Source organism: Tursiops truncatus, chromosome 3 (assembly GCF_011762595.2).
Source record: "Tursiops truncatus isolate mTurTru1 chromosome 3, mTurTru1.mat.Y, whole genome shotgun sequence".
NCBI classification, from domain to species: Eukaryota; Metazoa; Chordata; class Mammalia; order Artiodactyla; family Delphinidae; genus Tursiops; species Tursiops truncatus.
Genome location: NC_047036.1, coordinates 25,919,099 through 25,941,275, shown reverse-complemented (window position 1 = coordinate 25,941,275; position 22,177 = coordinate 25,919,099). Strand labels below are relative to the sequence as shown.

Sequence of the window (22,177 nt, the reverse complement as noted above, 5' to 3'; positions counted from 1 at the left end):
ATTTTTGTTAATAATTTCAAAGCAAAACATGAAATATATTTATTAAGCACATTGTATGTGCTCAGAACTCAATAATAATTAAGGTATTATTAATCTCATTTTAGAGAGGAGGAAAGTGAGACTCTGAGAGATCAAATAATTTGCCCCAAATCATATGACTAGCAGGTGGTGAAGCCAGAATTAATAACAGCATGGGCTTCCCTGGTGGCGCAGTGGATAAGAATCTGCCTGCCAATGCAGGGGACAGGTTCTATCCCTGGTCCAGGAAGAGCCCACATGCCATGGAGCAACTAAGCCCGTGAGCCACAACTACTGAAGCCCACGTGCCTAGAGCCTGTGCTCTGCAACAAGAGAAGCCACCGCAATGAGAAGCCCACACACCGCAATGAAGAGTAGCCCCCGCTCGCCACAACGAGAGAAAGCCCGTGCGCCGCAACGAAGACCCAATGCAGCCAAAATAAATAAATTTAAAAACATAACTTAGCATATATGATTTCATCAAGAAAATTGCTTTCTTACATTATTGTAAAGCATTTCTCTTTGATTTTACCATAGTCTTAAGATGCTTTTGACTCTCTGTAGAAAAGATCTTACTGTGTCCACATATTTTTCATTAAAAAGATTTGATTGGACTTCCCTGGTAGTGCAGTGGTTGAGAGTTCGCCTGCCGATGCAGGGAACACAGGTTCGTGCCCCAGTCCGGGAAGATCCCACATGCCGCGGAGCGGCTGGGCCCATGAGCCATGGCCGCTGAGCCTGAGCGTCCGGAGCCTTGCTCCACAATGGGAGAGGCCACAACAGTGAGAGGCCTGCGTACCTCAAAAAAAAAAAAAAAAAAAAAAAGATTTGATCACAGTTGTTTACAATTTTTTATCTGTCTTGAGATGTCTCTATAGTTACAGTTAATGAATGAAAAATATGTAGGCCCAAATAATGAAATAAAAGGTAAAAGGGCTATCAGTTGATGAAAACAAGGTAGATGAGATTTGGAAAGGCAGAGAAAGTCATAGCTTTAAGGGCTCCCAAAGGAAAATTGGGACAAGAAGGAAGATTTGACTCATAGAACCCTAGAGAATTCTGGGATCAAAAACTGGACGTACATTGGTGGACAAAAATGAGATGTAGGGCTGAAAACAGAACTGATGGAAAAAGAGATGTCTGGTGATTCTTGTTATGCTTATATTTTCAAATGAGGCACTGAAATGATAATTGGGAAATCTGGGTCTGTTATCAGGGTTTGTCATTTTGCCTTCTTTGTGTAGGGTGATCAAGAAGGAAAATGGTTATTATTCCTCTTAACCCCACCCCAACTCATTCTCTTTGAGAATGCCTGCAGCAAGATATCTACCATGTAGTCAAGAAATTAGAGATTTCTCCCTGGAGAAATTGAACGGTCCTAGAGAAAAGATCTCCACATTTTGGCTTTTGTGGGTTTGCTGAGATGATGCCTATTGCTCCCACCTGATCACTCTACAGCAAAGTTGACAAACTTGTTTACAAGTATAGATGGCTTTTCTGTATCCCATTCTTAAATATATACATTTTTGAGGGGACACAATTCAGTCCATAACAATCAGATCCACAAGCTCATTAGTCTTTCAACTATTTATTGTATAAACGACCCCAAAACATATTGTCTTAATGAAACAACAATTCAATATTTCTCATGATTCTATGGGTTGGCCAAGTGGTTCTTCTGCTTCATGTGGTGTTGGTAACAGTTTTGCCAACTTTTTCACTAGCACAAGACATGGTTTACCATCCTTCTAGACTTCAATAGTAGTTTCTTCACTAATTTTCCAGCTTCTACTAATAGTCTCCTTGCTACCCTTCCAGCCTCTATCTACTACCCAGTCTCAAGGCCATGACACATGCATTCAGTTTTTATTATAGCAGCACCTAATTTTTATTTTATTTATTTTTAAATTATTTTTTTTATTTTTTATTTTTTTTGCGGTACGCGGGCCTCTCACTGTTGTGGCCTCTCCCATTGCGGAGCACAGGCTCCGGACGCGCAGGCTCAGCAGCCATGGCTCACGGGCCTAGCTGCTCCACGTCATGTGGGATCTTCCCGGACCGGGGCACGAACCCGTGTCCCCTGCATCGGCAGGCGGACTCTTAACCACTGCGCCACCAGGGAAGCCCAGCACCTCATTTTTAGGTACTAGTTTCTCTTTCAACTAGTCTTTGTTGTGGAATAAAACACCCCAAAACTTAACAGCTTAAATCAACACCACTTTATGCAGTTCTCTGGGTTGGCTGAGCAGTTCCCTGCTGCTTTCACTTGGGCTCATACACACAGCTGCATTCAGCTGGCAGGTCATCTGGCAGGGTGCTGAACTTAGCTGGGACAGCTGGGTCTCTCTTTCCATATGCCCTTTTGTCCTGGGCTTCATTATGGTATGGTGGTCTCAAGGCAGCATTCCAAGAGAATGAAGGGAGACACCATATCACTTTATGTGTCCCAAGCTGTGAAACTGACAAGATGTCACTTCCTCCACATTCTATTGGATAAATCAGAGAACAAAGCCAGCCCAGATTCAAGAGGTGGCGGAACAGACTCCACCTCTTAATAGAAGGAGCTGCAAATAATTTGTGGCCGTATTTAATTTACCACGGAAAGTTATGCTATGGTCCTAAATAGAAAGACTCAATATCATAAATATGTCAGTTCTTTCAAATAAATCTGTACAGCCAATGTCATACCAATCAAAATCCCAACAGGATATTTCAAGAAACTTGATAAGATGTTCCTAAAATTCATATGGAAGAGCAAAGGGCTCAGAATCACTAACACAATTCTGAGGAAGGACAGGTCCTCACAGATATCGGGATTTATTATAAAGCTATGGTAACAGCTGTGTATTGCGACAGCAATTTGAGGAGAAATTCATGTGACGTCCACAAGATATACAGCATCAATGGATGTACACAACCCAATTAGCTTTATGGAGCAATTTACTTTTATGATTTAATAGTGAAAATATACAAATATAGGATTATGGAAAGCAAAATTTTTCCCACTTTATTGAGATATGATTGACATATAACATTATGTAAGTTTAAGGTATGCAACCTATTGATTTGATATGCTTATGTATTGCAAAGTGATGACCACCATAGCCTTAGCTAATACCTCCATCACATAATTACCATTTCTTTATCGTGGTGAGAACATTTAAGATCTCCTCCCTTAGCAACTTTCAAGTATATAATACAGTATTATTAACTATAATCACCAAGCTGTACATTAGATCTCTAGAACTTACTCATCTTATAACTGGAAGTTTGTACTCTTTGACCAACACCTCCCCATTTCCCCCACCCCTAACCCCTTGCCCCTGATAACCTCTGTTCTATTCACTGTTTCTATGAGTTTGGTTTTTTAAGATTCCACACATAAGTGATATCATACAGTATTTGTCTTTCTTTGTCTGACTCAAGTCACTTAGCATAATGCCAGCAAAAAATTGTTAAGGTATGCATCTAGATTGAGCTTTACTGAAAAATACCTTGATAGGTACAGCTTTTTACTTTTGGTGAGTTAAGAATATAGAAGAATTTGTACTTGTGGAAAAACTTAAACTCAAGAAATGCTAATGATGTGCTTTTGAAGCTGGAGGGAGGGGCTTCCCTGGTGGTCCAGTGGTAAAGAATCCGCCTTCCAATGCAGGGGACAGGGGTTCAAGCCCTAGTCAGGGCACTGAGATCCCACATGCTGCGGGGAAACGAATCCTGCACGCCACAACTACTGAGCTCACGCACCTCAACTAGAGAAGAAAAAACCCTCATGTCGCAACTAGAGAGAAGCCCGTGTACCACAACGAAGATCCCGTGTGCCACAGATAAGACCTGATGCAGCCATAAAAATAAAATAAATAAAATTAAATAAAAAGAAGCTGGAGGTAGTTTCAAGAAAAGATACATGCACCTCAATCAATATTCATAGCAGCACTATTTATAATAGCCAAGACATGGAAGCAACCTAAATGTCCACTGACAGACAAATGGATAAAGAAGATGTGGCACAAATATACAATGGAATACTACTCAGCCATAAAAAAGAATGAAATAATGTCATTTGCAGCAACATGGATGGACCTAGAAATTATCATACTAAGTAAGCCAGACAAAGACAAATATCATATTGCTTATATGTGGAATCTAAAAAAAATGATACAAGTGAAGTTATTTACAAAACAGAAATAGACCCACAGACATAGAAAACAAACTTATGGTTACCAAAGGGGAAAGGGGAGGGGGATAAACTAGGAGGTTGGTATTAACATATACACACTTTTATATATAAAATAGGAAATGAACAAGGACCTACTATATAGCACAGGGAACTATACTCAATATTTTGTAATAACCTATAAGGGAAAAGAATCTGAAAAAGAATATATATATATATATATATTATAACTGAATCACTATACTGTACACTTGAACCTCATACAACATTGTAAATCAAACTATGCTTCAATAAAAAACAAAAATCGGCAAAAAAAGGAAAGAAAGAAACTGGAGGTAGTTTGAAAGTAAACATAACAAAAATCCAAAGCCTATTACAGTGAGAACGGCGACTCTCTTGAAGTCAAGAAGGAATGAAATAACAATAGGCAGTAAAACTTTTTTTTCTAAACTTAAAAAAGCTTTAGAAAGGTCTCTCATACCAGCAGCTTCCTGCAGGTACACACCCACAACAGGAAAAGCCACCCACCATTTCATAAAACGAAAACCAATTATAGTGTGGGAAGTACAAACTGCAGAAAATCAGGAGTCCCTGGAAGAAAAATGATCCTGCGAGAGAAAGGAGGACACCCGGTTCTGCGCAGCGTCACTTGGTAAAGGCAGCCACCACTGCCCACAGCACCTCGTTGGTGCTGGCCTTCAGACACTCCACCTCAGGGTCTAAGTCCAGGAGCTGCCGCACCCGCTTGGTGGCTAAATCGTACTGCTCGTCCACGAGGGGCGCGAACGTGTTCTCCAGGACATCCGAGGCGTGGGCCAGGTAGATGAGGGCCAGCAGGCGCTTGTCCATGCGGTGAGGGTCGTTCACCCACTTGTCGAGAACGGCTTCCTGCACCTTCTTGATGAGGCGCTGCTTAATGTTGTTGTTGGTGAGGGGATGTGTCGTCATGTCAAAAAGAAGGAAGTTCTGTTTCTTGGTTGTCAATACGCTCCTGTCTACCAGGTTTTAAGCTAATCATTCCTACATGTTTCTTAATAGATAATGCAGTTTTAATGAATTCCATGTCTCACCTAAACAAAAGCACTTAAAAGCTAGAGAAGAATTTCAGCTATTATTTTCTTTGTACTCTTAATAGGAATAGCAAAATGTGTTCACTGTAGCTTGTTTGCTTCTGGAGAAGTGGAATACAAGTGTTCTAGGACGGTCTGTGTTCCCAGAACGTAAACTTCTTGTGGGACAGGAATCATATTTTATTAATCTTTATAGCCCGGCACCAGGTATATTTCCTGGAACATAGTATTGCTCAATAAGTATTTGGAAAAGAGAATGAATAAAGTATTCAAATACACAACTTAGAACAGATTGCTAATGGTTTTGGTGTGAGGTAGATATGAGTCAAATTGTAAAATGATAATTCCTGGTACATTTCTATCAACATAAAGTTGTCAATAAATAGCCAAAGTATAAATTAGAGGTTCATTTCTTTTTATTTTTTAAATAAATTTTTAAAAGGAATAATTTTAGATTTATAGAAAAGTTGCAAAGATAGTAAAGTGTTTCCACATGCCCCACTGCTAAGTCCCCATTAATGCAGCACATTTGTCACAATTAATGAACATCGATACATTAATATTAACTAAAGTCCATACACTCTTCACATTTCCTTGGTTTTTGCCTGATGTTCTTTTTTTGTTCCAGGATGCCACCCAGGTTATTATATTACCTTTATTTGTCATATTTTCTTAGGCTCCTCCTGGTGGTGACAGTTCTCCAATCTTCCCTTGCTTTTGATGACCTTGACAGTTTTGAGAAGTAGTGGTTGTGTACTTTGTAGATTGTCCCTTTGTTGGGATTTATCTGATGTTTTTCTCACGATGAGACTGAGGTTACAGGTTTGGGGGAGTGAGACCACAAAGGGCGCATACTATCAGCATGATTTATCACTGTTGGTGTTGACCTTGATCACCAGGCTGTGGGAGGGTTCGTCAGGTATCTCCAATATAAAGCTATTCCTCCCGCACCCCTTTCTGTTCTGTATTCTTGGACGGAAGTCACTATGTGCAGCTCACATTTAAAGAGTGGTGGGTTATTCAGTACTTCCTTGAGAGTGAGGTATTTACATAAATTATTTGGAACTGGAAGTTGTATTTTTCATTAAAGAATTAAATTGAGATTCTCAATAAAGATGGCTGGTTGAATAAATATTCTCTTCGTGATGAAAATGCTATGAAAATAAAAGTAAAAGGATTTCTATAGAAGCACAAACCCATAATAATAACAGGAAAGAACACAAGAGCAGTAAAATTTCGGATACTGCAAAGTAGGTGAAAAAGTGGTAGGTGGATTAGTGGATGCAAGAAAGCTAATCCAAAACTGGCAGTGGGCAGAGAAGGGAGGTACCCTACTTTACATGGCAGAAGCCCAGAGGCTCAGAAATTGGCACCAGATAGCTGTGGGAATGGTGGGGGGTGGGGAGAAGATAATGGTAGGGCTAAGAATAGAAAGACTGTTTGAAAGTCTATTTAAAAAGCATCTCCAGATCTCCTTCTCTACTCTGTGCAGTAGAAGATAATAAAACAGAGGGTCTCTGGACTCAGGGACACCAAGCACAGCTGAAGGAGGCAGGGATCTCCCACTGAAAACAGGGGGATTAAGTAAGAGTTTATGTCCTAGAATTTGGGACATTTCAGCTTTTTCCCTCCTCTCGACTCCCGGAATACTGGAAGCTAGGATTATACCCTCCAGCCAAGACACTGGAAGAGTCTTTTCTGGAAAATACCACCAGCCCAAGAGAAAAGGATGAAAAACACTGATATGAAGTTTTCCCCAAAGAATTACAAAGAAGCCCCCACTTCACCACCGCCCACCATGCACATTTACAGCTTCCAAGTAACTTATTTGGCCTCTTTTTCCAAATATGAGCAGACTGCTAGAGAATGTCATACATTTGGGAAAAATTCTCTAATGCGAAACACAGAGTACAAAATAAAATATTAAACTAACAAAAAGATGTTTCTAATTCCTCCAAAGTGGAAACTACACAAACGTCTGGTCAACTGGTGAATGTCAAAACAAAATGTGGTACATCAGCACAAGGGAATACTCTGCAACAATAAAGAGGAATGAACTCCTGAGGCATGCTGCAACAAGGATGGCCTTCAGAAACAGCACGTGAAGTGAAAAAGCAGACACAGAAGAACATATACTGTATGATTCTATTTATACGAAATGCCTAGAAAACGCAAATGGGTAGAGACAGAGAGCAGATTATTGGCTGATTGGGACTAGGGTTAGGAATGGAGATGAATTGCAAACGGGCACCAGAGACCTTGCTGGGGTGATGGAAATGTTCTAAAACTGGACTGCAGTGATGGTTGACTGACTCAATAAGTATACTAAACATCAGTGAATTAGACACTCACAATGGGTGAATTTTATGGCATACAAATTACACTTCCAATAAACCCGGTTTTTAAAAAAAGGAACTCAGAGGACACTGAAACTATGAAGGGAGAAGAAAAATGTGGGAAAAAAAGGCATTACTGTTCTCAGAGAAATAAGAGAATATTGTATCCATAAAACAGGAAAAAAAATGGTCGTTTTAAAAAGAAGAATATTCAGAGAACAACAACAACAAAAATACTAGGAAAATAAAAATTGGATGGCAGAACTGGAAAACCCAGTAGAAAAGTAGAGGATATAGTTAGGGAATCCAAAACTTAGGGCAAAATGGCAAATAACTGGAAAATAAGAGAGAAAACTTAAGAAATTAATTGGTCAATCCAGGGGGCCCAACAACTAAATAATAGGAGCTCCAGAAAGGGTGAACAGAAGAGAATGATGAAGAAAAGTGTTGAACTTCCCTGGTGGCACAGTGGTTAAGAATCCACCTGCCAATGCAGGGGACATGGGTTCAAGCCCTGGTCCAAGAAGATCCCACATGCCGTGGAGCAACTAAGCCCCGTGCACCACAACTACTGAGCCTGCGCTCTAGAGCCCTCGAGACACAACTACTGAAGCCCGTGCACCCTAGAACCCATACACCGCAACTACTGAGTCCACGCGCCACAACTACTGAAGCCTGCATGCCTAGAGCCTGTGTTCTGCAACAAGAGAAGCCACCACAATGAGAAGCCCGCGCACTGCAACGAAGAGTAGCCCCTGCTCTCCGCAACTAGAGAAAGCCCACGCGCAGCAACAAAGACCCAACGCAAACCAAAAAAAAACAACAAAAAAAGTAAGCCATCAATTTAAAAAGAAAGAAAAGGAAAGTGTTAATAAAATAACATAAGAGAATTTTCCAGGGCTGAAGAACATGAGCCTTTTTTCAAAAAAAGGCCCATTGGATATCCAGCCCAATGAATAGAAGACAAATAAATAAAGAAAAATAAAGAAAAAAGTTTAAAAAACCCATTAAGCAATAAAAAGAAAAATCCAAAAGACTCATTATCATAAAATTTCAAACACTAGTGCACTAGTGGTAAACAGAAGGCTCTAAAAGTTCGGGTTGGGGTGGATGTTAGGGGGAGACAGTTAATGAGCAGAAGAGCGTAAGAATGGCATCAAACTTCTTGAATGGGAGGTAGAAGATAATGAAGCTGCACCTTCACATTTCCAAAGGAAATTTTTACTCTCCATCAAGTGAGAGGGTAGAAAAGAGACAATTTAGACCTCTAGACATGTCCTTCCCAAGCACCTTTCTTAGGAAGCTATTTGGGAATGTGCACACACACATACCACAGTCACACGAAAGGGCTCCCTTTAGAAGGAGGATATTGGGATATTGGGATACATGGGGTTGAGGAAACAGAGGATCTAATAGAGGCAAAAGGAATCCCCAGGGTGATGGCCAGTGGAAGTTCCAATACAACAGAGGAGCAAAGGCCCACAATGGAAGCATCTAGATTGTAACCAGAAGGTGGAGGCATTAGGACTGTCTTGGACTGAAGCAGGCTGGGGGTCCAGGATGTAGTTCTTCAGTTATTTAACATGTTTTGTATAAAATGTAATGAGAGACATTTTACAGATCTGTTGAGGATATGGGAATATTTAGTCAGATATTCAAAGGAAATTAAGAAAATGTCTTCAAATAAGGCAATTATTAACTCCAAAAAACACAAGTTATGTAAGAAAGGATATATAATCATGCTACTTGATGCAAAAACATACTATGTACTACACATACATTGTCAAAATTAAGAAAACACTGAACATAGATTTAACAGATATTTAAGATATAATTTCATTGAGAAGATGGTGGAAAGAGTGGTATACCTGAGCTAAAATCCTTGTTATCTATAATTGGAAATAACAGGTAAGTCTATTCCGATGAGTCAAGAGATACCAGTATATATTATGCATATTATTTAGAAATAAGAAAGTAAAATCAGAGAAAATATCTAAAAAAGTTGAAATTGATTACTTGGCAGATGATGGGAATAGAAAGGTAAAGAACAGAGACTGCTGTTTTATAGAAGTTACTTTTAGCAATATTTGATCTTTTATACTATTCAAACAGCACTTTGATAAAAATAAAAGTTGATTAAAAATAACACGTCATGGGCTTCCCTGGTGGCGCAGTGGTTGAGAGTCCGCCTGCCAATGCAGGGGACACGGGTTCCTGCCCCAGTCCGGGAAGATCCTACATGCTGCGGAGCGGCTGGGCCCGTGAGCCATGGCCGCTGAGCCTGAGCGTGCGGAACGGGAGAGGCCACAACAGTGAGAGGTCCGCGTACCGAAAAAAAAAACCAAAAAACAAAAAAAACACATCATTTTACTGAATGGAAAAAAATGTATAAAGTTATACAATAACAAGAAACAGGAAACTTCAAATTATGGTATTAATACTCAATTTAATATACATAAAATTTTATTTAATCATATGAATTATACCAAAAAGACACAATTTGGAAAAGCCATTTTGCAATTTATGATTTGCTTTATAAAACTGGAGTTCTAAAATTATGATAATTAATTCATGAAAAGTTGAGGATTTGATTCCTGCTTTCTGAAGTTTATTAATATTTAAAGCCTGAGTCTATTTTTGAAGTATAAAGAACTTTATCAAATTAAAGAGTGGCAAATCATTCCTCTCTGAAGAAAAACATTACAATTTGCATTCAAATTCCTTATCTTTTTAAAAGAGGAAAGACAGCATTTATTTTAGGCCTCATTATATTTACTATCCTGAGTCTGTAAATGGAAATTATATCCAAATGATGAATGTAATCCTGATTACTTCTTTCTTTTGGGTTAAACATAAGTTCACACACCCATACTTAAATATTAAGAAATCAGCAACAGTTATTTTACCCATCTGCAGTCTGAGCCCAATGATGGGACAGGCTTCCCGCCTCCCTTCCTTCCAGAAGCATTTACTTTGTTCCTAGTATTGGCTGGGTGTTGAGGATACAAAAAAGAATAAAATATGATCTTCTTCTACCGAGAAATTACAAGCTAGTGCCACTTTATACAACTAACCGTAAAACAACATGGAAAGGGTGAGAGGAACAAAATTCTACAAGAATAGAGAGGAATCAGAATTTACAGGTGTCTGGAGACAGAGTATACTGGAAGACACTCTCCAAAGAGTACACTTTCTCTCTTTGACTAGGAGAGTTGGACAAGCCAAGGGAGAGGCCTAATGCCCGGGACCGAGGGATCAGCAAGCGCAAAGCATCCAAGGCCACGCAGGTACAGTGAAACGCAGACTACCTGGAAACCCTGCCTCCCAAGGTGGTCCACCTGTGGTCCCTGGTTACCCTGACTACACACTCCCCCAGAGTCACCCACACACACCGGGAGGAGGAGAGACACGCCGGGGTGTTTCATTAGAACCGGACATTCCTGGGTGGAGGGCAGGTGGGGGAGGGAGGGTGCGCTAGAGAACAAGCCATGCCTGTTTCATTTCTAGCACAAAGAAGAATGCATTGTAAGTTCATTTGAACAAATGACTGCTCTATGAATAGTGCTAAATTTAAATTTCTTGGACAAAAGGATTTTCCTCAGGTTCCAGACGACTCAGGTTAATGTGAGAAAAGACTTGACAAACAATTTATACATGCAAATTGGACGTGAGATGTTCTTTCGTTCAACAATTATTTATTGGGCATCTGCTATGGGCTTCTGTCAGTGTTCAAGGCACCAAGAACAAAAAAATCCTCACACTTGTGACACATATTCTAGTGACTTCTATTCATTTATAGTTCATCTTTCTGAATTAAAAAAAAAATCATTGCCAGAAATCAACTTAAAAATTCATGAAAAACAACAAGCATTAACTGTATAGCACAGGGAACTATATTCAATATTTTGTAAAAACCTAAAATGGAAAAGAATCGAAAAAAGAATATAGATATATATATGACTGAATCATTTTGCTGTTCATCTGAAACTAATACAATATTGTAAATCGACTACATGTCAACTAAAAAAAATTCATGAAGGCCAATCTAAGGGACTTACCAACAATACTGAAGAAGACTTAGATATAAATGTGACAAAATGATTTAAAAACCTGTATTAGAAGAAAATTGTATCATTGCCCTTTATACCATAAAACTGAAAGGACTTCTATGATAAATATGGTAGTCTAGTGTCACCTTGTGTTCAAATTACTCAATTACAATGTGATTTAATAGGAAAGATTCTGTACTGTATTCATTTCCTATTTTTCCTATTGCAGCTGTAACAAATTGCCACAAATTTAATGCCTTTAAAACAACACAAATTCATTATTTTATAATCCTGTAGGTCATAAGGGTGTAATGGATTGCAATGGGCTAACATCAAGGTATCAGCAGGGCTGTGTTCCTTCAAGATCCTAGAGAAGAATGTTTTCTTACATTTTCCACCTCCTAGAGGCTGCCTGAATTCCTTAGCTGGTGGCTCCCTACTATGCTTGGAGCCAGCAATGGCTAGTTGAGTCTTCTCATGGTGAATCACTCTGACACTGCCTCTCCTCTTTCACTTATAAGAACCCTTGTTATTACATAGGCCTCACCTGAATAATGTAGGATAATCCCCCATCTCAAAATCAGTTAATTAGCAAACAATTCCACCTGCTACCTTACTTCTCCCTTACCATGTAACAGAACATATTCACAGGTTTTGGGGATTACAATACGTACATCTTTGGGAAGGAGGCATTATTCCGCCTACCACAGAGTCTGTTGGTTTTTTTTTCTGGGGGCAAATATGCTACTTCTTATGCTTCAATCAAATGGTAAAGATATTAAATTAAAACTAGGGGGTTCTTGGACTTTATTTGGAACTTGGAATTGATGAAAAACAACAAAAAAATCTTTTACCAATGTCTATGACACAAACCAAGCATTTAGAAACCACCCCCACCCCATGAATATTTACTTTACTAATTAGCTTTATAATCTTATCTAGAAAGACCCAAATTAAATATAAAAATATTCTTAAATTCTCCCATAAGGTTAACAACTGATTTCTCAGCAGAAACTCTTCAAGCCAGAAGGGAGTGGCATGATATATTTAAAGTGATGAAAGGGAAGAACCTACAACCAAGATTACTCTACCCGACAAGGATCTCACTGAGATTCGATGGAGAAATCAAAAGCTTTACAGACAAGCAAAAGCTAAGAGAATTCAGCACCACCAAAGCAGCTCTATAAAACATGCTAAAGGAACTTCTCTAAGTGGGAAACACATGAGAAGAAAAGAACCTACAGGGCTTCCCTGGTGGCGCAGTGGTTGAGAATCTGCCTGCCAATGGAGGGGACGCGGGTTCGAGCCCTGGTCTGGGAAGATCCCACATGCCGCGTAGCAACTAAGCCCGTGCGCCACAGCTACTGAGCCTGCGCGTCTGGAGCCTGTGCTCCGCAACAAGAGAAGTTCGCGACAGTGAGAGGCCCGCGCACCGCGATGAAGAGTGGCCCCCACTCGCCGCAACTAGAGAAAGCCCACGCACAGAAACGAAGACCCAACACAGCAAAAATAAATAAATAAATTTATTAAAAAAAAAAAAAAGAAAAGAACCTACAAAAACAAACCCAAAACAATTAAGAGAATGGTAATAGGAACATAAATATTGATAATTACCTTAAATGTGAAGGGATTAAATGCTCCAACCAAAACACGCAGGCTTGCTGAATGGATACAAAAGCAAGATCTGTATATATGTTGTCTACAAGAGACCCACTTTGGACCTAGGGAAACATACAGACTGAAAGTGAGGGGATGGAAAAAGAAATTCCATGGAAATGGAAATCAAAAGAAGGCTGGAGTAGCAACACTCATATCAGATAAAATAGACTTTAAAATAAAGAATGTTACAATTTGGACACTACATAATGATCAAGGGATCAATCCAAGGAGAAGATTTAACAATTATAAATATATATGCACCCAACATAGGAGCACCTCAATAAATAAGGCATATGTTAACAGCTATAAAAGAAGAAATTGACAGTAACACAATAATAGTGGGAGACTTTCACACCTCACTTACACCAATAGACAGATCATCCAGACAGAAAATTAATAAGGAAACACAAGCTTTAAATGACACAATAGACCAGATAGATTTAATTGATATTTATAGGACATTCCATCCGAAAACAGCAGATTACACTTTCTTCTGAAGTGCACACGGAACATTCCCCAGGATACATCACATCTTGGGTCACAAATCAAGCCTTGGTAAACTTAAGAAAACTGACATCATATCAAGCATCTTTTCCGACTACAATGCTATGAGATTAGAAATAAATTACAGGTAAAAAAATGTAAAAATCACAAACACATGGAGGCTAGACAATACATTACTAAATAACCAAGAGATCACTGAAGAAATCAAAGAGAAAATAAAAAAATACCTAGAGACAAATGACAATGAAAACATGAAGATCCAAAACCTATGGGATGCAGCAAAAGCAGTTCTAAGAGGGAAGTTTATAGCTATACAAGCCTACCTCAAGAAACAAGAAAAATCTCAAATAAACAATCTAACCTTTCACCTAAAGGAACTAGAGAAAGAAGAACAAACAAAACCCAAAGTTAGCAGAAGGAAAGAAATCATAAAGATCAAAGCATAAATAAATGAAATAGAAACAAAGAAAACAATAGCAAAAGTCAATAATACTAAAAGCAGGTCTTTGAGAAGATAAACAAAACTGATAAACCTTTAGGCAGACTCATCAAGAAAAAGAGGGAGAGGACTCAAATCGACAAAATTAGAAGTGAAAAAGGAGATGTTACGACACCGCAGAAATACAAATCATCATAAGAGACTAATACAGGCAACTCTATGCCAATAAAATGGACAACCTGGAAGAAATGGAAAAATCATTAGAAAAGTATAAACTTCCAAGACGGAAACGGGAAGAAATAGAAAATAAGAACAGACCAATCACAAGTAATGAAATTGAAACTGTGATTAAATATCTTCCAACAAACAAAAGTCCAGGAACAGATGGCTTCACAGGTGAATTCTATCAAACATTTAGAGAAGAGCTAACACCCATCCTTCTCAAACTCTTCCAAAAGATTGCAGAGGAAGGAACACTCCCAAACTCATTCTACGAGGCCACCATCACCCTGATACCAAAACCAAAGATACTACAAAAAAAGAAAATTATAGACCAATATCACTGATGAATATAGATGCAAAAACCCTCAACAAAACACTAGCAAACAGAATCCAACAACACATTAAAATGATGATACACCATGATCAAGTGGGATTTATCCCAGGGATGCAAGCATTCTCCAGTATACACAAATGAATGTGATATACCATATTAACAAATTGAAGAATAAAAACCATATGATCATCTCAATAGATGCAGAAAAAGCTTTTGACAAAATTCAACACCCACTTATGATAAAAACTCTCCAGAAAGTGGCCATAGAGGGAATCTACCTCCTCATAATAAAGGCCATATATGACAAACCCACAGCAAACATCATTCTCAATGGTGAAAAACTGAAAGAATTTCCTCTGAGATCAGGAACAAGACAAGCAAGTCCACTCTCACCACTATTAGTTAACAGAGTTTTGGAAGTCCTAGCCATGGCAATCAGAGAAGAAAAAGAAATAAAAGGAATCCAAACTGGAAAAGAAGAAGTAAAACTGTCACTGTTTGCAGATGACATGATACTATGCATACATAATCCTAAAGATGCCACTGGAAAACTACTAGAGCTAATCAATGAATTTGGTAAAGTTGCAGGATACAAAATTAATGCACAGAAATCTCTTGCATTCCTATACACTAACAATGAAAGATCAGAAAGAGAAATTAAGGAAATAATCCCATTCACCATTGCAACAAAAAGAATAAGATACCTAGGAATAAACCTACCTAAGGAGGTAAAAGACTTGTACTCAGGAAACTATAAGACACTGATGAAAGAAATCGAAGATGACACAAACAGATGGAGAGATATACGATGTTCTTGGATTGGAAGAATCAATATTGTGAAAATGACTATACTACACAAAGCAATCTAGAGATTCAATGCAATCCCTATCAAATTACCAATGGGATTTTTTTACACACAACTAGAACAAAAAATCTTAAAATTTATATGGAGACACCAAAGACCCTGAATGGCCAAAGCAATCTTGAAGGAAAAAAATGGAGCTGGAGGAATCAGACTCCCTGACTTCAGACTATACTACAAAGCTACAGGAATCAAGACAATATGGTAATATGGTACTGGCACAAAAACAGAAATATAGATCAATGGAACAGGATAGAAAGCCCAGAGATAAACCCACACACCTATGGTCAACTAAACTATGACAAAGGAGGTAAGGATATACAATGGAGAAAAGACAGTCTCTTCAATAAGCGGTGCTGGGAAAACTGGACAGCTACATGTAAAATAATGAAATTAGAACACTCTCTCACACCATAAACAAAAATAAACTCAAGATGGATTAGAGAACTAAATGTAAGACCAGACACTATAAAACTCTTAGAGGAAAACATAGGAAGAACACTCTTTGACATAAATCACAGCAAGGTCTTTTTTCACCCACCTCCCAGAGTAATGGAAATAAAAACAAAAATAAACAAATGGGACCTAATGAAATTTAAAAGCTTTTGCACAGAAAAGGAAACTATAAACAAGACTAAAAGACAACTCTCAGAATGGGAGAAAATATTTGCAAACGAATCAACGGACAAAGGATTAATCTCCAAAATGCATAAACAGCTCAGGCAGCTCAATACCAAAAAAAACAAACAAGCCAATCAAAAAATGGGCAGAAGACCTAAATAGACATTTCTCCAAAGAAGTTATACAGATTGCCAACATACACATGAAAAGCTGCTCAACATCACTAATCATTAGAGAAATGCAAATCAAAACTACAATGAGGGGGCTTCCCTGGTGGCACAGTGCTTGAGAGTCCGCCTGACGAGGCAGGGGATGTGGGTTTGTGCCCCTGTCTGGGAAGATCCCACATGCCGCAGAGCGGCTGGGCCCGTGAGCCATGGCCGCTGAGCCTGCGCGTCCGGAGCCTGTGCTCCGCAACGGGACAGGCCACAACAGTGAGAGGCCCGCGTACCGCAAAAAAAAAAAAAAAAAAAAAACTACAATGAGGTTATCACCTCACACCAGTTAGAATGAGCACCATCAGAAAATCTACAAACAACAAATGCTGGAGGGGGTGTGGAGAAAAGGGAACCCTCTTACACTGTTGGTGGGAATGTAAATTGATACAGCCACTATGGAGAACAGTATGGAGGTTCCTTAAAGAACTAAAAATAGAACTACCATACGACCCAGCAATCTCACTACTGGGTATATACCCTGAGAGAACCATAATTCAAAGACACATGAACCCCAATGTTCATTGCAGCACTTTTTACAGTGGCCAGGCCATGGAAGTAACCTAAATGTCCATTGACAGATGAATGGATAAAGAAGATGTGATACATATATACAATGGAATATTACTCAGCCATAAAAAGGAATGAAATTGGGTCAATTGTAGAGATGTGGATGGACCTAGAGATTGTCATACAGAGTGAAGTAAGTCAGAAAGAGAACAATAAATATCATATATTAACGCATATATGTGGAATCTAGAAAAATGGTACAGATGAACCTATTTCCAAGGCAGAAATAGAGACACAAACATAGAGAACAAACATATGGACAGCAAGGGGGGAAGGGGGGATGAGGGCTGGGATGAATTGTGAGACTGGGATTGACATATATACACTAATATGTATAAAATAGATAACTAATAAGAACCTGCTGTGTAAAAAATAAAATAAAATAAAATTCAAAAAAAGAATGAACTATGAACATTTTCTCACACCATATACAAATATAAACTCAAAATGGAAAAAAAAACCTGTTAAATTAACCTTACATTATTTCAAAGTGACAAAGGCAGGTGTAAGTCCAAATACTGCTTGATAATACACAAAGTATAAAAGTAGAGGGTCTGGGCTTCCCTGGTGGCGCAGTGGTTGAGAGTCTGCCTGCCAATGCAGGGGACACGGGTTCGTGCCCCAGTCCGGGAGGATCCCACGTGCCGTGGAGCGGCTGGGCCCGTGAGCCATGGCCGCTGAGCCTGTGCATCTGGAGCCTGTGCTCTGCAGCGGGAGAGGCCACAACAGTGAGAGGCCCGCATACCGCAAAAAAAAAAAAAAAAAAAAAAAAGTAGAGGGTCTTTGTTTACAGGGCAATAGGTTTTGTTCAAAAACTGGTCAGAATTAAGCTCATAGAAACTCAAAAATAGAAACCTCTGGGGACTTACCTGGCAGTCCAGTGGTTAAGACTCCACGCTTCTGCTGCAGGGGGCACTGGTTTGATCCCTGGTCAGGGAACTAAGATCCTGCATAGCTGCAGGGTGCAGCCAAAAAACAAAAACAAAAACAAAACTCTGAAGGGATTAAAGGAGGAGAGAAAAGAGAAAGAGAACAGGAAGATTGTGGTTCTTTACATGTACCTACCTCTCCATTACTGTAGCAGGTGAGCACCCCAATTGTTATAGGTCATTTTCCAGCAAGGGCAAGAGAGACTGCTCTGCACCCACCAGGTTTCAATGGACCGCTCCTGGAGTGGCTTTCAGAGTCACTGGATGATCCAGAGTCGGAGGATGATGTAGGCAGGGTATGCTAATCAAACATCGAAGGAAAATCAACAAGATGCAATGCTTGGGTTTTCAGCAGGGTTCTGCCAGCCTTCTCTGGAATGTCATGTATAGTGTTCTGAGGGAAGGGGACATCAATATTATCCAGGTGGGCTGAGGAAAAAAAAAACATAATAATTGCAGACTTACTTTTCTGTTATAAAATTTTTAGCCAACTATTAGTCGGACTGAGTAGTAGTAATGCAAATCTTTCCAGGGCCAGGGTATTGCTTTTTGTCCAGCTTGAGGAACACTTCATCAAAATATTAAAGTGCCTCAAACAGAATCTCCTTACAAAGTAGTTTCATGGATAGCAGTCAATAAATTGCAGCTCAAGTCTTGGCAGTAACGTGTTATAGTTTTCACTGTAGAGGTCTTACATGTCTTTTGTTAAATTTGTTCCTAAGTATTTTGTGGATTTTAATGCTTGTTTAAATGCTAATGATTTTATTTCTTCCTTTGTAATATGTATGACTTTTATATCTTTTTCTTACCTTTTTACATTGGCTAAGGTCTCCAGTATAATATTGAAAACAGTGGTGAGAGTGAACATCTTAGCTTTGTTTATAATCTTGAGGGAAGAATATTCAATATTCTTTAGGTATTCTTTAGGTATAATCAACCTTTAGGTATATTATCTTTAGGTTCTTCCTAAATGCTTTTAAATTTAACAAAAAGTTCCCTTTCATGTCCTAGTTTGCAAAGAGGTTTTTGTTTTAAAATCATGATGGCTATTGAATTTTATGAGGCATTTTTGCATTTATTGGTATGGTTATATGGTTTTTCTCCTTTATTCTGTTACAGTGGCAAATAACACCAACTGATTATCAAATGTTAAGGCAACCTTCTATTCCTAGAATACACCTACTTAATCAGGATGTAGTATTGCTGCTTTTGACTTGCTAATATTTTGTGAAAGATTTTTGCAACTTAAGAGATGTTGGTCTCCAATTTTCTTGTAGTGTTTCTGTCAAGTTTTTGGCAGTATTATCTTGGCTTCATAAAATGAGTTGGGAACACTTTCTATTTTCTAAAGGAGTTTGTGTAAGATTAGTATAATTTCTTCCTTAAATGTTTGATAGAATTCCCGAAGAAAACCATCTGGGCCTGCAGTTTTCTTTGCAGGAAGGTTTTCCATCATCAATTCAACTTTAAAAATAGAGTTATGAAAATTTTCTATTTCTTTTTGTATCAGTTTGGTAAGTTGTGTTTTTAAAAGAACTCTTTTCATCTATTTGTCAAGTTTATAGGCATAAAGTTATTCACTACATTCCTTTATTTGCCTTTTAATATATGTAGGGTCTGTGGTGATATTCCCTCCTTCATTTTTAATGGTGGTAATGTGTACTTTCCCTCCTTTTTTTCTTGATCAGTCTGCAGCATTCCCAAAAGTATGTCATGTCAGTGTTCTTTTTTCCCCAGGACAAGCAAAAAGGACGATCTTCTTTCAATATGAAGAGGTAGTACCCTCTTCTCTTTTCTTCTATTTCCCATCATACAACACACACAGACACACACACTCACACACACACACACATACATGCACACGAGCATATACACTTACAGATAAGGCAGACTATATCTAGGAGATCCCTCATTTTCCTAATGATAAGTTCCTCAAAATGTTCTTTGGACAACTAGAACACATAAACTTTGGGGGATATAGGCAAAATTTTTAAATGTCTACTTATAATTGTTAATTACTACGATTATACATCTGTATTTCACATCATATGTTTTATTGAGTTTTTTGGAATGTAATTTAATTTTTTTAATTGAGTATATTTGACATGCAATATTATATGTTTCATGTATAGTATTGAGCTCTTGTGTTAAAATATATGTATCATATAAAACTGAAAATTTAAATGTGTCATTTATTATATGTGAATTATACCTCAATAAAACTGTTAAAGAAAAAAATATATGTGTATCATAAAATTTACCATTTTAAGTGTACAATTCAGTGGCATTAAGTGCTTTCACAATGTTGTGCAACCAATACCACTATCCATTTCCAGAACTTTATCATCCCAAACAGAAAATCTGTGCCCATTAAACAACTCCCCATTGCCCCTTCCTTCCAGGCCCTGGTAACCTCTATTCTACTTACTGTCTCTATGAATTTGCCTGTTCTAGGTACCTCATAGAAGTAGAATCATACAATACTTGTCCTTTTGTGTTTGGCTTATTTCACTTAGCAAAATGTTTTCAAGGTTCATCCATGTTGTAGCATGTATCAGAATTCCATTCCTTTTTATGGTTGAATAATATCCCATTGTATATATATACAACAACTTGTTTATCCATTCACCTGTAGATGAACTTTTGGGCTGTTTCTACCTTTTGACTATTGTGAATAATGCTGTTATGAATATTGGTGAACAAGTGCCTGTTTGAGTCCCTGCTTTCAGTATTTTTGTGGTATATACATTGGAATGGAATTGCTGGGTCATACAGTAATTCAATGTTTAACTTTCTGAGGAACTGCTAAACTATTTTCCACAGCGGCTAAACCATTTTACTTTCCTACAGCAATACATGAAGATTCCAGTTTCTCCAGAGCATTGCCAACACTTGTTATTTTCCTTTTTTGTTTGTTTTTGTTGTTTGTTTTAGAATCATAGCCATCCTAATGGGCATAGAGTGGTATCTCATTGTGGTTTGGATTTGCATTTCCCTAATGACTAATGATGTTAAACATCTTTTCATGTGCTTATTGTCTAGTTGTATATCTTCTTTGGAGAAATGCCTATTCAAGATCTTTTCCCATTTTTGAATTGAGGTTTTTTTAACCCATTGCCTCATAGGAATTATTTATATATTCTGGATTAACATCCTTTATCAGATAGATGATTTGCAAATATTTTCTGCTACTCTATAAACTGTCTTTTTACTTTCTTGATAATGTCCTTTAATGCACAAATGTCTTTGATGAAGTCCAATTTTTCTATTTTTTCTTTATTGCCTATGCTTTTGGTGTCATATCCAAGAAATTATTGCCAAATCCAATGTCATAAAGACTTTCCCCTATGTTTTCATTTTAAAATTCTATACTTTTAGCTCTTAAGCTTAAGCCTTTGATCTGTTTTGAGTTAATTTTTGTATATGGTATATGGTAAAGATCCAACTTCATTCTTTTGCATGTGCATATCCAGTTTTCTCACTACCTTTTGTTAAAAAGACTGTCTTTCCCCATTTAATAGTCTTGGCACTCCTATTGAAAATCAATTGACCAGATGTGCTTGGGTTTATTTGGGGGCTCTATTCTATTCTTTTGGTCTATATGTCTATCCTCATGCCACTATCACACTGTTTTGATTACTATAGGTAAGTAATAAGTTTTGAAATCAGGAAATGTTAGTCTTACAAATTTGTTATTTTTCAAGATTGTTTTGGCTATTGTAAGCTTATATTGACTTTTAAATACTGATTTCCCCCCTCATATTTCATGATTCCATTTTAATCAAATATGTCACATGCAACTTCAATATAGTCTATTTTGGTAAAATTCTTTAAAGTGCATTAATTAAGCTCATATGAGATTGGAAAGTAGGGAAATGATGTCAGTATGCCATGGAAACTACATTGGTTCATCTGCACAATTTCCCAGCATGTAATATTTTGTGCCATCAAATAGAGCAGGGAGATGCAAGCACATTGGCAGGGTTGAACATAGCAAATACAAAGAAAGAGAGTATTGAGAACAATGCCCTTTCTCTCTATGTTCTCTTTTTCTTTTGAAATAATTTTCCACTTAAAGGAAAGTTGCAGAAATAGTACAAAGAGCTTACATATGCCTTTCTCCCAGCTTCCGTAATTTTCACAATTCCATAACCATCATACAATTACCAAAA

At 38.0% G+C, this 22,177-nt stretch overlaps 1 protein-coding gene and 1 long non-coding RNA gene across 2 annotated transcripts in view; one reads left to right on the top strand and one right to left on the bottom strand.

Moving 5' to 3' along the window:
- Positions 1-22,177, top strand: part of LOC141278263 (uncharacterized) — an 82,504-nt gene that overhangs the window by 35,558 nt on the left and 24,769 nt on the right. The window lies entirely within an intron of this gene.
- Positions 3,344-22,177, bottom strand: part of LOC109549146 (Golgi phosphoprotein 3-like) — a 30,958-nt gene continuing 12,124 nt past the window's right edge. The window contains exons 5-8 of the mRNA XM_073802040.1: positions 18,142-18,434; positions 17,946-18,031; positions 13,265-13,371; positions 3,344-6,419 (exon numbers count right to left, since the gene is read on the bottom strand). Coding sequence (XP_073658141.1) covers positions 4,841-5,143 — 303 coding nt within the window. The 5' untranslated portion in view covers positions 5,144-6,419; positions 13,265-13,371; positions 17,946-18,031; positions 18,142-18,434 and the 3' untranslated portion in view covers positions 3,344-4,840. The remainder of the gene's footprint in view (positions 6,420-13,264; positions 13,372-17,945; positions 18,032-18,141; positions 18,435-22,177) is intronic.